General features: G+C 34.7%; 3 protein-coding genes across 5 annotated transcripts; 1 reads left to right on the top strand and 2 right to left on the bottom strand.

The window, feature by feature from the left end:
* Window positions 1–442: 442 nt before the first annotated feature.
* Window positions 443–3,160, bottom strand: LOC122305363 (CRIB domain-containing protein RIC6-like). Its single transcript, XM_043117843.1, has 4 exons — window positions 2,067–3,160; window positions 1,810–1,910; window positions 1,627–1,705; window positions 443–1,267 (listed from the first exon to the last, which is right to left on the bottom strand). Exons 1-4 carry the CDS (start codon window positions 2,125–2,127, stop codon window positions 813–815), a joined length of 696 nt encoding a protein of 231 aa, XP_042973777.1. The 5' UTR covers window positions 2,128–3,160; the 3' UTR covers window positions 443–812.
* Window positions 3,161–3,311: 151 nt separating this feature from the next.
* LOC122305361 (rab GTPase-activating protein 22-like) lies at window positions 3,312–10,509 on the bottom strand. 3 transcript variants are annotated; one of them, XM_043117840.1, is made up of 13 exons: window positions 10,353–10,509; window positions 9,837–10,045; window positions 9,240–9,335; window positions 8,826–8,929; window positions 8,075–8,289; window positions 7,516–7,638; window positions 7,342–7,430; window positions 5,954–6,059; window positions 4,938–5,035; window positions 4,502–4,756; window positions 4,283–4,366; window positions 3,890–3,979; window positions 3,312–3,787 (listed from the first exon to the last, which is right to left on the bottom strand). In XM_043117840.1, the coding sequence occupies exons 2-12, from the start codon at window positions 9,960–9,962 to the stop codon at window positions 3,965–3,967; spliced, it is 1,311 nt and encodes a 436-aa protein (XP_042973774.1). In that variant the 5' UTR covers window positions 9,963–10,045; window positions 10,353–10,509; the 3' UTR covers window positions 3,312–3,787; window positions 3,890–3,964. The 3 variants fall into 3 exon arrangements, with proteins under 3 accessions (XP_042973774.1, XP_042973775.1, XP_042973776.1); XM_043117841.1 differs by having other exon boundaries at window positions 3,312–3,779; XM_043117842.1 differs by having other exon boundaries at window positions 9,837–9,937; window positions 10,353–10,503.
* An 8,804-nt stretch (window positions 10,510–19,313) lies between these two features.
* LOC122305360 (60S ribosomal protein L14-1-like) lies at window positions 19,314–21,144 on the top strand. Its single transcript, XM_043117839.1, has 4 exons — window positions 19,314–19,602; window positions 19,775–19,867; window positions 20,483–20,612; window positions 20,818–21,144. Exons 1-4 carry the CDS (start codon window positions 19,600–19,602, stop codon window positions 20,865–20,867), a joined length of 276 nt encoding a protein of 91 aa, XP_042973773.1. The 5' UTR covers window positions 19,314–19,599; the 3' UTR covers window positions 20,868–21,144.
* Window positions 21,145–21,254: the final 110 nt, after the last annotated feature.

Here is a 21,254-nt window from a genome sequence, read left to right as displayed (position 1 = left end):
GAAACAAAAAATAAATAAATAGAAAGATCGGTGGATAGAGACAACAGCAAATCCCCCTGTACTGGCTGCTCATATGGCGAAAGTTTTGATTATCGAACTATATCAGTCAAGATATTGGAAAGAGTTTTAGAATAGTTTGATATATAAATAAATTATATATATAAATATATATAAATTATATTTTAAAATAATAGTCTATATATAAATAAATTATATATAAATTATAAATAGTTTAATTTGAATATTTTTTGATGAGACAACTGTTTTCATCTTTGTTTATATACCAAATGTGGACCAAAGATGCACTCAAATTGCTATGCAATTCTTGCTACTCAATTCCTTTCCCTTTTTGATTGGAACTTGTAAGCAACTCAATAGCATATATGTTTTTATATATATAAACCTGTAACAATTTCGTAATGGGGAAAAAAACACTTAACACGGTGGGAATTTTAGATTTGACTGACAATTGCAAGGTTGATACATTTCGTGTGAGATCCAAACGAAATTGTTTCGATTCAGATCTCATCAAGCTAGAAAAAAAAATGCGAAAACCAAGAAATAACATATTCGACACAGGATTAAAAGAAAAAAGAGTTAGATCCAATAATTGTTGTGTATCATGGCTCCATGAAGAAGAAAAAGAGTGGAAAAATAGAGAAATGATCTCAACTAAGAATCTATTCTAGCTACCAATTAATGTGTAAAGTACAACAAACCTTCAATATACACAACATTAATGAATCCCTTTTGTGCCTCATCCTCCTCATAAGGCTGCATGTGGATAAAGTTCATTGTTTTTATTTTTATTTTTATGTGGATATAGATTCAGATCCAGGTCCTGGATCTGAGAATTGAGATTGATATATCTCAGCATGAGAAAATGAAGATTGACATGTCTCAGGAGAATCTTGAGATTTTAATCTTGATGATTTTTTTGACCCATTACTAAGAGAATGGTCCTTTGATTTCTTTCGTCTAGCCATTTTAGGGATATCTGGAAGGCTGTGTGCTGGTGACACGCTCTCAGCTTGGTTGGAATCTGAGGGTAACCAGGTGACTTGGGTAACTTTGGTGCCATCAGGTGAGTTCTCGATAGAACTTTTAGATGACTTTCTCGATTGTTTTGGCTTTTCTAATTTTCCCCTATTAGGGGACTCGGTGACACTATCGATTGCTGATGATGATGATGATTGGCGTCGCGATGACCTCGGCGTTTCCGACAACTCTTTGGTAGGAGAATTTGGAGCCCCTGCACTTCTCCTACCTGAATCTTGGTTAGTTTGGATCAACACAATAATCATGTAGATGTATTAAAAAAAGAAGGTCTAACGTCAAATATCACTTTGCATGCATGAATCTACGTAGGTGCAATTTGCTTATGCAACTAATGAACATGCATGGGAGGTGGAAACAGTTAACATTAATGTTAATGATGGCGTATATTGATCCTATCTAATAATCAAAATAACCTTTGAAAACAAAGCGAAAATGGTAGAAAGCTTTAAGATTCATCAATCAAAGACAAAAACATCAAACCAATACAAATATGAATCATTTCTAGTAATCTTCATAGATGAAGTATGTATATATATTATAAATTGGGGAATCGGTTTGATTTTATACCATTATTGTCTATCATGTGATCTTCAGGGAGACTTAACGATCCTGAAGAAAATCCAGAAGGCGATTTAAGTTCATTCATCTGCATTAATTCATGATGAGAACATGGCCGACATCATGAGAATCGTGATCAAAGATTCTTGCAGGAAACAAAAAGGGATGGAAAAACAGAGGAAGAAACTTTACCCAGGTCGGAGAATTTACAGATGGACCATCCCATCCTATATGAGCGACATGCTTCACATCTGTGGGTAAGCCAATCTGCATTTCAGCTTCTTTTTCATTATCTGAAAATATATGCAATTGAAGGAAAAGAAAACGTATATAAACTCCATCAGTAATACCATCTGAACAACACCTTAATATAGTCTTACATTGTATTGAAGGAAATTAAAGAAAAATTGTGCAGAAACTGAGGAGGAGAGAGAGGTATAATTACTCACCAAATATTTGAGAAATGTATCGTAGGCCTTTCAGGAGGCCTTTCACCTTGTTGTTGGACATTTTTGCCAGATATTATAGTTTAAAGACTCTATATAATACAATTTGAGCCATATTGTTCTTAGCTAGGCACGGTATCGCTCATTTCGTGACTTTGATGGCGATGCAGCTGTTAGTTTCTTTTACCCATGAATCAAAACCATAAGCTGGTCGAAAATTTAGGTGTGAATGATGTGGAGAAGAACTGATGATAAATCCTAAATTTAGGTCGTTTTAATGGGTCTTCTTTCATATATTCATCTATATATATATATATATTATACCGTTTGTTAAGAATAATCCTATTCACCATTCCCTTATAATCATCATTCCTTTGTGAGCTATCAAATTATTGGTTGAGAAATAGACTCTAAATCATTTATTTTCACATTGAAGGATAATGAAAGGATGATGATAAGTTGAAGGATGACAAGCCACTTTTCATTTGCTAATTGGTTGTTGATGCTTGCTGGTTTCTCATATTTCACTTGATCAAAGTTAAAAGTTGAATAAAATATCATTAAAATATATATTTTTAATATTATTTTTATTTTAATATTTGAAAAAATTGAATTGTTTATTTTATTTTATTTAGAAAATTGAAAAAATTGTAATGATTTGATAAGATGATAGGAATTGTGAAAACAAATGTTTTTTTTCTTTGAACAAATTGATGAAGATTATGTTTTGGGAAGAGTGAACAAATTGATTGTTATTACATAGGCTTTTTTTTTTTTTTTTTATTTGAAGTACACAACAGTACAACGAGAGGTAATCCTTTTTATTTCCTTGAATCCCTTGTGATGACAACGTGATTCTCTAAATACTATAAATTTAACAAAAAAAAATTAAAGATTTTAATCGTTTCATGTTATATTGACAATTTGAGTGATAAATATATTTGGATCTTTTTATATTAAGTGAATACTATTATTTTGCTTTCAAAAGGATCCTTATCCTGAACAATTGAGCTAGATTAAAGTACTAAAAGCTTCCTATGGATTTTCCATTTTCATCGTTATTTGACCTTTGGAACAGGCCTTTTTTTTTTTTTTTTTTTTTTTTTTTTTTTTTTTTTTCATTTTTGAACAGGGTGTCCTGGCCACTGCAAAAAATGCTGGACTCTCATATTTTTTGGATCGTTTGGATTCAGAGAGTATTTCATCTTATTTTATCATTACATCTTTTTCAAATTTTCACACAAAATATAATAAACAATTCAATTTTTTCAAATTTCCATTTAACTTTTTTAAAATTCCAAAACAATAATAATATTAAAAATTAATATTCTAACAATATTTTATTCAACTTTTATTTAAAACCGTCTCATCTCACCTCTGAATCCAAATGAGCCCGCCAACATAGATCATCACCACCTCCTCGCATCCTTAATGCTCCGAATGAAAGAATATCTCTGACAATATAATACTCTAACCATATTTTGTTTGATATTCTTTCTTTGGCAATTAACTTTATGCAAGAAATAAATAATATGAACTGTCTTAGATGGTAAAAATAAAAGTAATAAAAAGACAGTAGTCTAAACCAGAGAAGGAAGTGTGGAAAGTAAAGAAGTGAAATACATGGACCACCTTCAAACGAAACCCTTTTCAAATAAAACTCAAAAGCTCCATGATGCTGCAGAAGCATATCACAACAAATCTCGGGTACTAAACCTGCAACTCTTGAGTTTTCAAAAATGGCATCAGCTTTTAACCATAGGGGAAGGGAGAGAGGAAGAGAGTTACTATAACCGAAGTGAGCTCTAACAAAAATAAGTTAAAACCTGAGCAAAGTGAGCTCCAATGCATCCTCGTTGAAGCATGTAAAGATTGGGGTGATTGATGATGCTAAGCATTACCTATGACTTGCTGGCCTGCATCAACATACAGCTGCTAAGCTATTTGGTTTTTATGGAACATTAATTCTACACAAGCAAGAAATTTAACAAGAACAAACTACATAAACTCATCATTGGGCATAGTTGCCACTCATTTTGAAGCAAAATGAATAGCATTGCCCATCAATATCAGAAAGTATGTTTGTCACATTTACTTCGAACATTTTGCGAAAAACTTATTTTAATTGCGTTTCTATAGACACAAGCAGAGACAGAGCAAGATCGGACTGACTCACACATGCAAGTTAAAAATAGGAGAGGCAGAAGGACTTAGACTACCTTCCTCAGATACTTTTTGTGAATCTTTAACGCCTCCTTACACGCCCTTTTAGCATCCAGATTTCCAGTTACGTCACCCACAATCTATAGAGAGAAAGTTACTCTAAGATAAGTGCAGTAGAGCACATACAATTATATTGGTGAGTACATGCATGAGAGAGAGAGAGAGAGAGAGAGAGAGAGAGAGAGAGAGAGAGAGAGAGAGAGAGAGAGAGAGACCCTGACAACATCATCCAAACCCTTAGCTTCCTTTAGAAGTCGCTTATTCTTTGTCTCAAGAATACTTGCAACAAGAAAAACAGCAAGTGCCCTATGTCTCTCAATATTTCCAGTCTTTACATTCCTCCTCTCAAATTTTCCAAATTGCTGCAGCAGTTTTTCATTTATTTCGGGTGCAACGCTGTTATCTCCAGCATTTGTTGACGCCTCATATGATGAGAAGATGTTTGGATTGTATTCCATAGCCCATATCAGCTGAAACCAAATTATATATTTTGTCTTCAAAATATGTTTATCAATAAAAACGCCAAAATAGACGCTTCAATATACTAATTACATTGAATTCAATAACCTCATATTCTTTCAATGCTCCATGAAAAAGTGAACTTTAACAGAAAAATAGTCCATTTCTTGAAAGATTCAAGCGTCAACTTACTTCCCAAAGATACAACGCATCCACAAAGGAAAACTCTCTCCGGAAAAGTACCATCAGCATGCGGAATGCAAACAAATATTCCCCACCATCTAGATCCTCTGCCAAATAGAAGAAATGATATTTTTATCATGAAAAATAATAATAAAAAAAAGGTAAGGAAAAAAGAAATGGGGTTTTAGCTGATGAACGATGGCCTCTTCAGCTACCTAGGCATCTGAAAATCACGTCTGTGACAGTCTATGTGCAGGGGGGCAGACTTTCATGGCATCATTTATTTATTTCTGCTCTACTTGCATATCTATAATCTTTGTTTCTGATATGCATTTTTTTCTACTTTTATTGGTACCTTCACTCAGCAATGGATACCTCTCTATTGCTGCTTCTTTTTGGTGTTTTTGTTTCTTTTGGGGCTGCGGGGGCCAGTGAAAACAGCATAAAATAGTTTTAGCACTAATTTAGAAAATGGTCTTTACCATTGTTTGTCTGAGACTGCATCTAACATATACTAGACTCCCCTCACATTGTAAGATGGTAGCTTGGGACTAAAGAAAAGTGTTTCGTGAATGCATAATTACAAACACTTTACTAAAACTTTAGTTTGAAATGAAAAGTTGTTGAAATAGTCAAAGCAGTCAAATAACTATTAAAACTTTACAAATAAAAAAAAAACAAGTACATGTTTAATAACTGCATTTCGGACTACTTCCAAACAACATAGAATGAAATTAGCTGAGTTTTATTCATTCTAGCATTCACAAAATTCCCATTAGAGGGAACCAGACAAAGGACACAATCACAATTTCAAAATTTTAACCCATATTTTGCTATTGTTATTTTTTTTTAATCTTTTAACTGTTCTTTTCACTAGTATTCTTAAATGGTGTAAATTTTCATGGAGTGGAGTGACAAGCAACCAGATCGAAGGTGTGAAGGAATAAACACTAAATAGAGAGCTTACAAACCTTAAAAACTGATTTAGATAGGAAAAGTGAGGCAAAAATAATGGGAATAGTTACCAAGGTGTTGATGAAGCTTTGGATCAATGACTTTGATTATCTGCGAGAGTGTGCTCAGCTGAGCTTGCACCCCAATTGAACTTGTGCTGCATCTAAAGTTTTCTCTCTGTTTAAATTTAATAAAAAAAAATCAGGAGTCATAGGTTACATGATAAACAATATATATCACAAGCATTTAGGGCCAAAAATTTAAGTTAATCCTCAAAGAAAATCAACAGCATCACTAAAAGGATTCTAACTACTGTCTTGGCTGATGGTAAAACCTTCTCAAGGGATACATATCCAATATCATCGTGTAAAATCATGATGAGGAGAAACTGGGCAAAACAAGTATATACACTTCTTAAATCACTTCTCCCATTAGCCAGATAATGCTGTTAAAAGGAAACAAGTAGTTCTTTTCACGTAAAACAAGACATTTGATGAGTCTTGATGAGTGCAGCAACATAAAAGAAAAAGAGTGCAGAACTGGAATCATACTTTTATTCGAAGAGGGGAAGGTCCAAAAATCTGCAAAGTGTGAACCGTTTCCTTTATTACCATAACAACTAGTACTCACGGTTTTCATTATCGTGGTGCACTGAATAAGCTTACATACGCAGTTATCCAAATATATCCTACATCAGTAGACCTATATGATGCAGAAGAATTCTTCACTTGTCAGGAACCAGATGACGGTAACTAAAAGGTTCTCCTATTCTTTTTCATGTATCTGTATTATTCCCTTTCCTTTCATTCTCAGCAGACTGTTCTTTGACCTTGACTCTGCACTATTGTAGTCTTCTTAATCATACCGGTACTAGGCACTGTTGTCTATGGCTCTACAAGTATCTGCCCCCTGTCATCTTTAGCTCTCCATTACAAAAACCTAATTTCATAACCCGATGTCCAAACTCTCACTGAAGCAGCCCAGTTCCTTAATATATCTGCTTCTCAAGTATCCCGAACAAGTGTCTCTATTCCTGAGGTCCTGTAACTTTTCAGTCTGCAAACTTTCAACTTTTTAAACTACAACAAATTCCCCTCACCTTATCTCACCGAAGAAGCCTCCTTAGGCAGCTTTTCAAATCTGGGATATGTTACCAGAACCTCCAATTTGTTGAATCATCCCCTAGATATCCAGGTGCACATATACTTCTGAAACCTGTAATTCTAGAAAGCGATTTGATAACATGGCACTGATAAACAAAGAAGTGTGAATGGAGACACTGAATTAAAGCTGGGCATGATCAACTCTTTGATGTAACTGATATTAAAATCTACTCCAAGAGCTTTATCTTTTGGGGAGGAAAGATATATTTGTAGAAAAAAATAAGTACCAACCATAAATTATAAGAGAAAATTAAAAGTCATTGAATAACAAGTTCAAAAGGAAAATCGCTGTGTACCAGTCTTCGCATTGCATGCTCAAAACACCAGAAAGCATCTTCTTCTTTTTCCAAAAGAATTATCATTGGCGAGCAAATATCACTCATTCCTGCTCAAGAAAGGATCCTACTGTAATGATCTTATCTCAAAACTAAAATAATGACAGAAAAATAAAGAAGTCGACAGTAATCCACCTTGAATATAACCTATATCATTGTCCATCCAAGCATAAATGGCAAGAACATCCCAAAGTTTTGCCTGATTAGTTTGACTCTCATAAAAGACAAGTGTTTGGTCTGTGCGAACAACATCAAGACCTACAACCCCAATTGCATAAGTGTCATTAGACATCGTTGACAGGTAGTAAATCATGTACCAGCAACCATAAGATAACCAAATAGAATTGAATTGAAAAGAAAAACAAAAACAATAGGGCAACCATATGCAACTGTTATACTTCTGGGTTAGGATTTTAGCTGTATACACAATCAACAGGTAAAATTACTATGAGAGCCCTGATGTACCTCAATTTTTTCATTAAGATTCCGTGTTCAACACTATTCCAGGAATCAAGTCCTCTTTGCACAGGAAGGGCCACTATTAAATAATTTGTTACAAAAATTCTGTGAGTATAAGCTAGGGCACTGCTATATCATACAACTATACTGCTTGATTTACTAGCCACTTCAATGGAGTTTGAGCAGCATAAAGATAATCAATTCAGTAGCAAATGAATCCACGTGATTGATATACCAATTTGATGCAAAGCCTGCTTCCAGTGAGTCACTTTCTTGTCTGATACAGCATTATTGACCTGCCCACCATTCTGTTCTTGTAAATCACTTTGTGTTGAAGAATTTTCTATTGTTTGGCCACTATCAGCAATGATAGGTGCTGTAATTAACTTTCCACTTCCAATAACTGGAACCATCTTTTGACATTCGGATTTCCAGGTCCAATACTGCTCCCTATAATGATAAATGTTCTGTATGAAGTCACTGTGTTCTATAAAGAAATGAACTTGTAAAAATGAAGTGTTTACAATGATGTTCACAAGATTGACAGAATGACAACTAAAAAAAGGCACCAGCAAACAATTAACACTAGGAAATAGTTATCCCAAAAACAAAGTTGTATCAAAGACAACATTTCAAACTTGAGACCTATGGCTGGACCAAAAAGCAACTGCATCATGTGTTCAATGGTTCAGCAGGCTGGCCTATGACAGGGGAGAAAGGGGAAAGATAAGATCCATGTGCTGATGCATGAGTTACATTTTACGATCTTTGTGACAGATCTTCATACCTATGGTTTATCCCAGAACACATTCTTCCACTAATTATCCAAAACCTGGAACCAGGAGACTGTCTCCAGTACTATGAGAGGCTAAGAACCCAACTATGATTGTTTTTACTCTAAATAAAAGAGGATAATAAATAATCCATTGTTTGCTCCAATTCTTAACCCAATTAACTATTCTGAACATTTTAAAAGAAAAATTTACCTGCGCCGTTCCCTGAGCTGACGCCGTTCTTCAAATGTGCTGTTCGGATCAAAGCAGCCTAACAAGAACTCCCAAACTACCCCCTTGATTGAAGGATGAACACCCTAGCACACAAAAAAATAGTTGTAGAAAGAGTCGGTATTCTACAAAAAAGTGTTTAAACTTCTGAAAATGAAAGGAGTACCAAATAGGCAGTTAATAAATACATTGCAAATCACAGTGATATTTGCAGCCAGATGACTCATTTATTCATTTTTCTCATCTACTCAAAAACTCATAATTTATATACCAGCCAGAATATGGAAAACACTGATAGGTGCTAAAGTGGTAGAACTCAACGCAAAAAAGAAAAAAGACATAGCTAGATTGAATACATATGGTAAAACTAAATTGTCATCAATCCAAAAAGTTTACCCCTCGTTGAATCCTTCTAAGCACTTTTGCAATGTCCAAATGCCCATCTTGAGAGAATGCAGAGTTCCATCTTCTTGCACTAAGGGTTTTTCCAGCCTGTCAAATAAATAGTTGTAAACTTAAAACAGATTCTACTTGGATAAAGACATAACACTCATATAAGCATATATCCCTTTTTTTTCCCCTATACATATATAAGTAATAAGCATATATCTTCTTCTTCTTCTTCTTCTTTTATTTATTTATTTTTTTTTATTTTTTATATTAGTAATAAGCATATATCACAATGAAACTGCAAAAGATTGTCATAATTTGAAAACTTAAAAGACCCTAATTTTCAACTAAAAATCATTATATCATGATAGTGGTCAAACTTTTAAAAAGCATAATACTAATAGACCCAAATAAGAAACTTATAAACGTTATAGGTAAATTTTTTGTAGATGGAGTAATGAATTCTCACAATGCAAAACGAAAGGTAGGTAAGAAACCATAAAGGTGATACATAACCTTTTGTATACGTTAAGCAATGAGTTCACACAATGTAAATCAAAATGAAATTAGTAAGTGACCAAACGGGAGCAAAAGAGAAGATACCCTGAGCTTAAAACGGGTCTTCGGGACGTCGGCTTGACATTCTGATCTAACCGGATAGAACACATCCAGCTCACTAGTCCCATCTCTCTTCATAAGAACTCCTGCCAATCCGTCGCAACCAAGCATCTAAATCAACAGATATTTTGACTTCTTAAGGTAATTTCCGGATCCCCAGTCTAATTCTCGATGCCCAATTAAACAAAACCAAACTGAAGACACCACCAAAAAGATCAAACATACAGTTAATGGCATCTCTGTTTAGAAACAAATATATAACTCCCAGAATGAATTACCAAATACTCATATCTTGAAATCTTAAAAGCAAAAATATGTCTTTGACAACTTAAAACCTATTTATTAGATTGATAATTAATTATGGCAAGATATATTGATAAATATCAAAATTCTATCGCAATCATCAAATACCGCATTTTGAAACAAGAATCCTATGAAAAGACCAAAAACAAAAGAAATCAAGATTGAAATATGCTTTTTTTGGGCGGGGGCTCTCTGTACCTTTGCTGACAATGTCAAAGATTCAAATAGGAACTGCCGATGTTACAAACGTTGTTCCAATGAAGTTTCTTCGACAAGAAGATCTGAGAGAGAGAGAGAGAGAGAGGGAACCCAAAAACACGCTAAGAATAATGTTTGAAACGGCCATTTTAACGGCAAATTCTGTTGATGGTCCCATTGTATATAATTTTATTTTTGGTATAATTAGTTTTATAATTATTTTTTCATCCGCAAATTATTATTTTCTTTTTCTTCATCATTTTAACAGCAAAATCTGTTAAAATCTTAACTTGGTCTACAAGTTAGAATTTATAGACAATTTAGGAGAAAAATTAAAAAAAAAATGAAATAGTTTGTGAATGAAACGTGTAAGTCTTCCATTCCTTTTTGTTCGATTATTCATCCTTTATTTTGTTATTTTCTTCAAAATAAGTCCTTTACTTCTCCGGAATAAAAAATAGAATATATATTTGAGAAGGTTTTTATAGTACACAATATTTACATGATATAATTTAATTTATAATATTTAAAATTTAAAATTTATCTCTTAAAATAAATTATATCATGTGGATGATAAATTACATAAAGACTTTATAATAAAATTATGAATAATTCTTCTAAAAAAAGAAAGTGCAATATGAAGGAAGATTTCACTCATAATAAGTAGAAACACAAAAATATGGGGGCACGAATGCAAAAGCCTCCTAAAAAGAAGGCCATCGTAGCAATTAAGGTTTTAGCCAATCCAATGTTAGGAACCTGCTATGCTGATATATTGAATGTACTGTATTAAGGGAAGACGATGGAAAGCCAATGGATATGGTTGCAGCAATGAACAAGCAGAAGGCACACCAAATATTTGACAAATTGCTATCAATGAAATGCACTACTAAGTATTAATACGGGAGTAATTTTGAGAGCTCCCAAATCTCCAAAATGCAAATACAAGTTTAGATTATTTTTCTAGATTCTAGAAAATTTCAGCAATTCCCCCTCCCTCCCATTATATCCCATGCAGGGGAACTAACATAACCATACATTGATTAACACGTGTTCATAACTAACGAAAAGAAGAAATAAGGCAGTAAAGCAATACACGGAAATAAGCTAGTGTAGAATGAAAAGGGATTTTATTATAATAGGTGAAACGCTGTGTTTCACTATCTTCCCTTGCCCAAAATGATGCACTTGATGGTAGTCCTGAATCTTCACATCCTTACTAAAACATTGTGTCCTGCATTTACTCAACCTCCAGCAAATGACATCGCCTCACAATGGGATCATAACAATCCCCTATCCTTAAAGAACATTGTCCTCAAGGTTAAGAGCATTAACACAACTTGAAGAACTTGGGTATACCTGTTGACATCTAAGAAGAATGGTGGCAGCAAACCTTTTCTAGCCATAGCCATCAAAAGTCATTATAGCTAAGGCATAAACATAACAAAAATAATAAAAAAATCAACAAGCCTTGAGCACTGAACCCATGGATGGATTCTAAACTGAGCAAATTTCTACTGGCATCATCCTGAGGATTACAGAAAATAGTAGTGAGGCCGTTGTATTCTTTCTCCTTACTGCAATAAAAATTTGTATTACTCCCATACATTTTAGTAGGCCTTGGACAATCTCTACCTAAATTAGAATCTGTTCCGGGGCATGGACTTCATTTTCTCCGAAGTGGTAATCCAAATGACATGAATGAGATTATCAAGGAGACAAGACATGTTTCAATTATCTTGACTTGGTTCACTCTCTTTTGTACATGATTTATACGCCAATAAGATTTATAAAGATTAAGCTGATCAAAGAGTGCTCCCAACAAACTTCTCATAACTCCCAATAATTGACATTGGAAACAACTCCTCAAAAGAATAATCATGTTGACCATCTGATGTGTCCCATATTCTAACTACTTGATTATCAATGGTAAACAGCTTGGGTTGTTCAGAATTAAGAGTACAATGCCATTTAATATCCAATATTGAGCCCCCATACCTGTGATGCTTACCTTGAATTGGATAAGATGAACGTAAGGCATAGCTCAACACCTTTCCTGCGCTACTTTCTATGGCCAAGTGGAAACCTCCACCTCTATCATACTCCAATGAAGTTACATCTTCACTATAAAACTGCTTGTTTCCTCTGTTCCTTGAAAGAGAAGACAAGCAACCACTGAGAATATCCTCTCTAACATCAACTATTTTTTTTTTCAGACGACGTCGCTACATTACTTTCCCTCGGCTTTTTCTCGAAGCTCTTATTTAGTTTCAACCTTCCACTAGCTAATTCCAAAACATACACCAAGGCATATTCTTCTGATGTAGCCAATAGTTTTGTAGAAAAGTTTTTAGATAAAGATTGCGTGCAAGATAATGTCAATGCTAAGAAATCCTCATCTTTATCATGAGTATCTCTGTAGATATAGTGAAGCAAGGCCATAAAACCCTTGGGTTCCATATCTACAATGACTATTTCAGAATTATTTCCATCCATTCCATAAAGAAACAAACCAGTTTCAAACACATGAGAATGAGTAGCTAGAACTAGCTGGTGAGCATGAAACCTTTTCCCAGACATGCTAAAAGTAACATCTGAATATTCCTCGTTCTCCAGTAACATACCAAAAGGTGCTCTAATATCAGACTCACGGACATGTATGAAGTGTAGTCTTGAACAATCTATAGGACATAATGCTGGAGGTTGAATAGATACAGGACACAGTGTTGTGGTGAGGATGTGGAGATTTAGGACTACCATCAAGTGCACCATTTTGGGCAAGGGAAGATAGTGGAATACAGTGTTTCACCTATTCTAATAAAGTCCCTTCTCCTTCTATATTAGCTTCTTTCAATCTATTGCTTTATTGCCTTATTTCTTGCTTTCCGTTAGTTATGAACACGTGTTAATCAATGCATGGTTATTTTAATTTCCCTGCATGGGATATAATGGGATGGAGGGGAAATTGCTGAGATATTATGGAATCTGGAAAAATGGTCTGAACTTGTATTTGCATTTTGGAGGTTCGGGAGCCCTCGAAGTTACTCCCGTATCAATACTTTGTAGTGCATTTCCTTAATAGCAATTTGTCAAACATCTGGTGTGCCTTTTGCTTGTTCATCGCTGCAACCATATCCCTTACCTTTCCATCATCTTCCCTTAATACAATACATTCAATACATCAGGTTCTTAACATCCAATTCAAATACGTTGTCAAATATACGTAGCTATGATCACATTCCATCCCACCCAACATGAAAAATCCTATTTCTTTGTCCTCGAAAACCCTAATTTATCATCCTATCATCACACGTCTAAGAACGCCAAGGTAGAAGAAGAGAAATAAAAAGAATGGAGGGAAATCTTGGTCTTAGGGTTTGAGATGTAGGCCATGGGTTGGGCCAAAGTCTTAGGTCCATCTAAGTAATTCGGTTTGGTAAAGGCCATTTATGTTACTTTTTAATTCAATACAGTATTATGTTTTAATTCCAGTTCAATTATATTAGTTGGGTCCAATGGGCTGAGAAGCCTTTTTTTTATTACTTGTCTGTTATGAGTCTCGCAGTGTAGTATTTTCTATAAGGGAAATCAAGTTTGTTATGCATTAGTGTCAGACCCTATTTGAGGGTAATGTCCTGTAGAGGTTGGTTATGCTGAATCCTTATGCAAGTTGTTATACTTTCTTCTTCCTTCCTCTTTTTTCTCTATTAATGGAGGCACTCACCCTTTAAGTGAGCAATTTCGATCTCACCATAGTCCATAAGTCTTTACATAAATTACAGTAAAAATCCTAGAGTGTTGCAATTGATATCAAAGAGTGATCCCAAGTGACCACCTCTTAAGCAACCTTTAACCTTAACCTTAGCTTCAAGCCATGGTAGAGGGCACATGCCTAAATCAGCTTTAGGATGGGATCACTTCCTTGAAGAAGTCCACAGACTCATAGCTCAGGAACCTGGAAACATAGACGTTAGCATTGAAGAGACAATCAGATTCAGTCATGCAATAACCATCTACCATAACCTTAAAACTGCAGAAGAGGAACGATAACACCTTGTGAGGAGAGTCTTCCTCAGAAAATCAAGGGCTTAGAATGAGCACCTGGAGCATGGAACGGTGCCTTACTCACAGCCAATAAGGATAGATTTTCCCACTTTTCATAGTGAAGATCCAAGTGGCTGGTTGTATAAAACCAACCATTTCTTTACATATCACAACACACTACCCCAACACAAGCTTAGACTAACTTAATTTCATGTGGAGGGACAAGCCCTCATTTGGTTCTAGGATTTGGAGGAATTAGGGGCCCTTTAGGATTGGGAGGAGTTTACCAAGTCTTTATTGATATGATTTGGACCATCTTGTTATGATGAGCCTGTGGAGGCTTTACCCAAATTAAAAGCAAACATGATTTGACAAGTTGAGGGGGTTGTCTGACGAGTATAAGGGTTGGTTTGGATACACTGATAAAACACAAAGCATTTCATTTGAATTGTACGACTTGTTTTATCTGTGCATCCAAAAGCTCAAATGTAAGTTTTTAACTCATCTTTATATCTCTACACTGTACATTGATTTATAGACAAATTTTTGAACTCTTCTGACAACCCACTACTTCACACCTCCCTTTCCCCTACCATCTATAAACTTTTGAGAAAGTCAAACTGTTAAAAGTAATCCTACAGGCAACTTTATAAAATCTCCAACTTTATCCTACACCTCCCCTTCCCCTGTCACTATTCTACTTTTTTTTAATATATTGATAAAGTTTTCCACCCAATAATTAAAAATATTTTTTAATAATTGGTTGGACCCACCCCTTTATTGCATCCTCAAAAACCTAAAACCATCCCATCTAATTTTATTTCACTATCCAAACATTTTTTTTTACAAACATCTCATCTCATTTTAAATCAAAAATCTCACTACTATTCAAAATATCTCATCTGAACTGCATAACCAAACGAGGCCTATAGAGGTGTTTGGGGAATAATATGAGATAAGAATTTTGTGAATGTTAATAAAATAATTTAAGTTAAGTATTTATTAAGTTTTGAAAAAAAAAAGAGAAAAAGCTAAATAAAAAATATTATAAAATTAAAATATTGTCATAATATAATTTTTAATATTATTTTTGCTTTGAAATTTAAAAAAGTTAGATTGTTTTTTATTTTTTATATGAAAGTTTGGAAAAGTTATAATGATTAGTTTAAAAAAGTTGTAATGATTAGTTTGAAAGTATATGCATTTAAATAATATTTGTGAAAAAAATTAAATGGTATGAGATGAGAATGGATGAGATGAAAAACCTTTCTAAACATTCCCTTAAACTTCCCACTGTTAACCATACAAATATCTCCGGTAACCATCCAAAAGCCATCATCCGTGTCCAAAAAATTAAACCCCAAAAGTTGAAGGAGAGGAGGGACAAGGTGCTTTGCTATTATTATCATTCCAAGTGGAATCTATGATACAAGTGTCAGCACCCTGAGTTGCTTTTATTGAAGAGATAAAGGATGAACCAATAGAAACAGTGAAAAAGAATAAAGAAATGACCATGGGGAGGTATTGGATTTTGTCACTACTCCAAACCAACTAGAATTATCCCTCCATGCACTTATTGGGTCAACAAATCCTAAAACTATGAGAGTAAATGGTAGAATGGGTAATCTGGATGTTGTTGTCTTAATAGACTCTAGAATACACATAATTTTCCAAATCCCTCATTGGTGAGAAGGGGGTATTCAAGTAAAAGTTGATGAGAAAATTAAGGTAAGGATAGCCAATAGAGAGCAAGTGTTAAGTGAAGGAAAATGTATAACCCTTAGTGTGAAGTTACAGAGGTTGGCTTTCAGTACAAATGTTTTTGTATTGGTATTGGCAACATGTGATATGGTGGTGGGAGTACAATGACTGCATGAGTTAGGTCTATTCTATGGAACTTCAGGTCGTTGACCATGAAATTATAATATAAGAACTAGGTAGTGGAATTACATGGTCTCTATCTAGCCACTTTAATTGAGGAAGGAAACATTAACCAAAATAATAAATTTGAGAAAAAATGGATGTTGTTGCATATTGTAGAACCAAAAGAAAAAACCTCAAACCCTAAAATAACCCCACCTATCCAAAATTTACTTGATCAATATCGAACTATTTTTAGTGACCTGAGGGGACTACTCCCTAAGAGATCCTAAGACCATGCTATTATTTTACAGCCTAAAACATGGCCAGTTTAAGTGAGGCCCTACGGATACCCATAAGTTAAAAAAGATAAAATTAAAAAAATTGCTATGGAGTTGCTAAGTTCAGGGGTAATAAGGCTCATTCAACGCCCATATTCTTCCCCAGTCCTACTTGAAAAAAAAACTAACGGTTCATGGAAGATGTATGTGAATTATAGGGTCTTGAATAAAGTGACAATAAAAGATAAATTTCACATCCAAGTTGTTGAATAATTGCTAGATGAATTGAGTGGGTCCAAGGTGTTTTCAAAAGTAGATCTTGTTATGGTTATCACCAAATCAACCTGAGGATGTGTCTAAAATAGCTTTTAGGACACATGAAGGGCATTACGAGTTTTTTAATGTCCTTTGGATTAACTAATGCCCCATTAACATTTCAAAGTTTGATGAATGACATATTTAGACAGTATTTGAGGAAATTTATATTGGTATTTTTTTTATGATATTTTAATATATCGTACCAACATGGAGGAACATTTGAAGCACCTATAGCTAACGTTAGAAATACTTAAACAACATAGTTTGGTTGTCAAAGTGTAAGTTTGATGTTCAAGAAGTGACTTATTTGGGCATGTGATATCAAATGAATGGGTGAAAGTTGACCCTGATAATCCGCCAACAATGACATAATGGTTTTTTTCCTACTTCATTGAAATCATTGAGGAGATTCTTGGGTTTGACAAGGTATTATAGATGATTTATCAAAGGGTATGGGAGTATTGTAACCCCCCTCAACCAACTACTAAAAAAAAGCAGTTTGTGTGGAATGAGGAAGCCAAAGAGGCTTTCCAGGTTTTGTGAAAGACAGTGAGCCAAACCCCATTACTGACTTTGCTTGATTTTTTTCTTTCTTTTGTGATAGAATATGATGCTTCTGGGGGAGCCATTGAGGCTATTTTAATGTAGAAAAATAATCCTATAGTATTTTATAGCTAGGCTTTGAAGAGTAGGATCCTAAACCTCTCAACCTACGAGAAGGAATTGTATGCTTTGGTAATGACAATGTAGAAATGGAGGCCTTACTTATTAGGCCATCCTTTTGTGGTGAGAACTGACCACCAAAGTTTAAAGTACTTATTATAACAGAAGATGGGGACACCCGTGCAACAGAAATGGACTTCCAAATTGTTGGGGTATGATATGCTAATTGAGTATAAGAGAGGACTGGAAAACAAAATGGCAGATGCTTTGTCCAGGAGGGTTGAAGAGGAAGATTAGAAAGTAGATGGTGGTAGATGACAACAAGTTTAAACTTAAGTTATTGCATTTATTACACACCAATCCAATGGAGGGACACTTGGGACTATCCCCCTCCCAAGCTGACCAGTTATGTACCAGTACTATTCAGAGTGGAAGCCATAGAGGAAGCATTATAGTCCAAAGATTACATGTTAGAGATTCTCTAACACAACATCCAAAGGGCTCAAAATAAAAGGAAAAAATATTCAAATCTAAGGAGAAAGGAGCAAACTTTTCAAGTGGGGGATCTCGTTTACGTTTGTCTGCAACCCTACAAACAACTCACTGTGGCCCATCGCAAAAACTTAAAGCTTGCACCCAGGTTCTATGGCTTGTTCTCGATCGTCCAAAAGGCTGAACCTGTAGCCTACAAACTACAATTTCCTCCCATGGCGGCCATTCACCTTAAATTCCATGTGTCTCAACGGAAGAGAAAATTGGGCCAACGACACGTGTGCTTGCCCATGCTACCACCACCCACAGATGTTGCCAAGGTCCTTAAGCTAGAACTGGAGAAGATTTTAGACCACCTTGTTCAACGGTTAAAAAATCAGCCCCTTGCAGAATTGCCAGTCCAATGGCAAGGACAGCATGCCCACGATGCCACATGGGAGCCGTATGAGCAGTTGAAAGCATCCTACCCACCAAAATTTTAAATTTCGTACTGTATCGGTTGGTATTTTTTGTACCAGAATAGTGACCTGTACAGAAAATACATCTATTTCATATCGGGTCAAATATCGACTGTATCGGTGCGTTTCAATCAATATCGGCCGGTTTTCGGTGTACTGGCTGAAATTAGTGAATTTTTATAATTAATATAAAAATTCTATTTTTTTTTCATATTTTTCACTCCAATTCTCATATCTGAAAAACTATTTTCTTAACTATTTTTTTAATTCCCTTTTCTCAAGATTTAAAAAATCAAATCCCTACTCCCATTTTCGCAATAAAGATGAGTGATTATTTTTTTAAATAGTTGGATTGAAAACTTAGAAGAATGATTGAGTTTTATAAATATGTGTTTCAACTTTTTAAGATTTGCATTGATATTATTTTAAAATATAATTTATACATATATAATTAATTTATTATATATAGACTATCTTGAAATGGTACCGGTATTAAAATATTTCATTTCAATGCCTTAATCAAAATGGCCACCAAAATAATATTCAAAACTTTGCTACCTACACCTTATATAGGTAATGTGCTTTGATGAGAGGAGCTCCGTCACTCGTTCGACAGTGCCAAGGCAAAAAAGAGAAATAAGGAGAACTGAGGGAAGCCATGGTCTTAGGATTCGAGACGTGGGCCATGGGTCAGGCCGAAGCCTTAGGTCCATCTAAGTTGTTCGGTTTGGTAAAGGCCCTTTATGTTACTTTTTAGTTCAATTCAGTGTTATATTTTAATTCCAGTTCAACTATATTAGTTGGGCCGAGAATCCATTTCTCATTACTTGTCTGTTATGATTCCCGCAATGTAATGCTTTCTAGAAGGGAAATCAAGTTTGTTATGAACTAGTGTCAGACCCTATTTTAGGACAGCGTCTTGTAGAGGTTGGTTATGCTGAATCCTTATGCAAGTTGTCATACTTTCTTCTTCCTTCCTCTTTTCTCTCTATTAATGGAGGCACTCACCCTCTAGCAATTTCCATCTCATCATAGTCCGTAAGTCCTCACAGAAATTATAGTAAAAATCTTAAAAGAGTGTTACGTTCTTCCCCACTTCTCCAACCGAGTCGTTCATATCCCCAGAACAAAATGGTATGTCCCTTCTAACCTTCTACTTTTGGTTCAACTTAAGTTGTTGGGTACGTGTCTTTGAGTGTGTGAGTATGCACTCTACAGTTTATTGTGGTTTCTGATGTTTTCTTAGAGTAAATATATGTATATATATATATTTTCCTTTGTGGTTATGAATTTGTCTCCGTTTAAGAGGTACGTGGAGATTGGAAGACTGGCGCTTGTGAACTACGGGAAGGAGTATGGAAGACTTTTTGTGATTGTGGATGTTATCGACCAAAATAAGGTATATATTGTTGCACATAAATGATTTCCCTTACTTTTATTGATCATTAGTTCTATATTTTGGTTCAAAACTCTGTCGTCAATGAAAATACGGTAATTTCGTTTACGGAGAAAGATGAAAAGGAGAAAATTGAAAAAGAGATGCTTTTTTTGGGTTAGTTGGGTAGTCCGGGGGTCTTGAGTGTACGTGGATTATATTCTTTTTTCTTTTTGGGGAAGTGGGGGAATAAGAACATAAATTTGGAATATTACTTGAAATGCAAGACTTTAGAAGCATGCTTCATATGCAATGGATTTTAATCGAAATCCATCATTGTGGACGAGGCATTGCTGGAATTGATGGGCATCTTTCCTCTTGAAGTGAAATTTGATATGTAGTATATTTTGTTTCTTTTAGCTCATTTTTGGTCTAGTTTTTCTTTTCCTCACATTATATGATACTTACTAAAGTTTGGGTCTGTCAATCAACTATTTTTTTCTCATAAACCTTTTAGCATTCAATCACTCACCCTAGAGGCATAAATGTAATTGAAAAACATTGATCTTTGAGAAATTCACTACCTCCGAAGTTCAAAGTTGTACAGCTTAGCATTCCTACTATCTTTTTATGCTACAGGCTCTTGTTGATGCCCCTGATATGGTGAGGAGCCAAATGAACTTAAAAAGGCTTTCTCTGACTGATATTAAGATTGACATCAAGAGGGTTCCAAAGAAGAGGGCTTTAATTGAGGCCATGGAGACTGCCGGTAACTTGATTACTTTACAAGACTACAAAGTTCACCTTTGTAACTTGATTATCTTACAAGACTTGAAAAGTTTGTAAATTGAAAGATTACTTTTCTTATTGAATTAGGAACTTCCTGGATTGATTTTATAAAGATTATAGACTTATAGGGTCTTTCATCTTATTGGGCATGATTTTAATTTGTCCTGTTATTTGTGTCTACGCAGAGGGGTGGAATTATCAGGCAGGAGCTTGCAAAACTCAGAAAGGAGAATGACATCTTCTCAAATCCCAATCATTAATCTTAAGAGACCATCTATACATCTGAACAGAAGCATTTCTTCTAATTGTCTTAAGCTATTTGGCATGGTGAGTGTGGTATTTTGACGAATACTTTTAAAGAGAACAAAAAATAAGATTGAACACCACTAATCTCAAAAAGGTTTAAAGGAAAATCATTTAAATGTAACAGTGGAGCAAACTTCAGACGGTAATGCAAATTCTCAGCATTTTATTTTATTGTTCAAATAAAAGAACATCTTATTTATATTTTACCCCCTCCCTACAGAAATGCATCAGTCAATGATATTTCCTCACAGATCTGATGCAGCAGCACGCATATTCTGAAGTTATTGCCAATATGATTTTTCAGATCTAAAAAGTT

This window comes from Carya illinoinensis, chromosome 3 (genome assembly GCF_018687715.1).
Source record: "Carya illinoinensis cultivar Pawnee chromosome 3, C.illinoinensisPawnee_v1, whole genome shotgun sequence".
Classification (NCBI taxonomy): Eukaryota; Viridiplantae; Streptophyta; class Magnoliopsida; order Fagales; family Juglandaceae; genus Carya; species Carya illinoinensis.
Note: the sequence above shows the minus strand (reverse complement) of the source record. Positions and strands in the feature narration are given on the sequence as shown.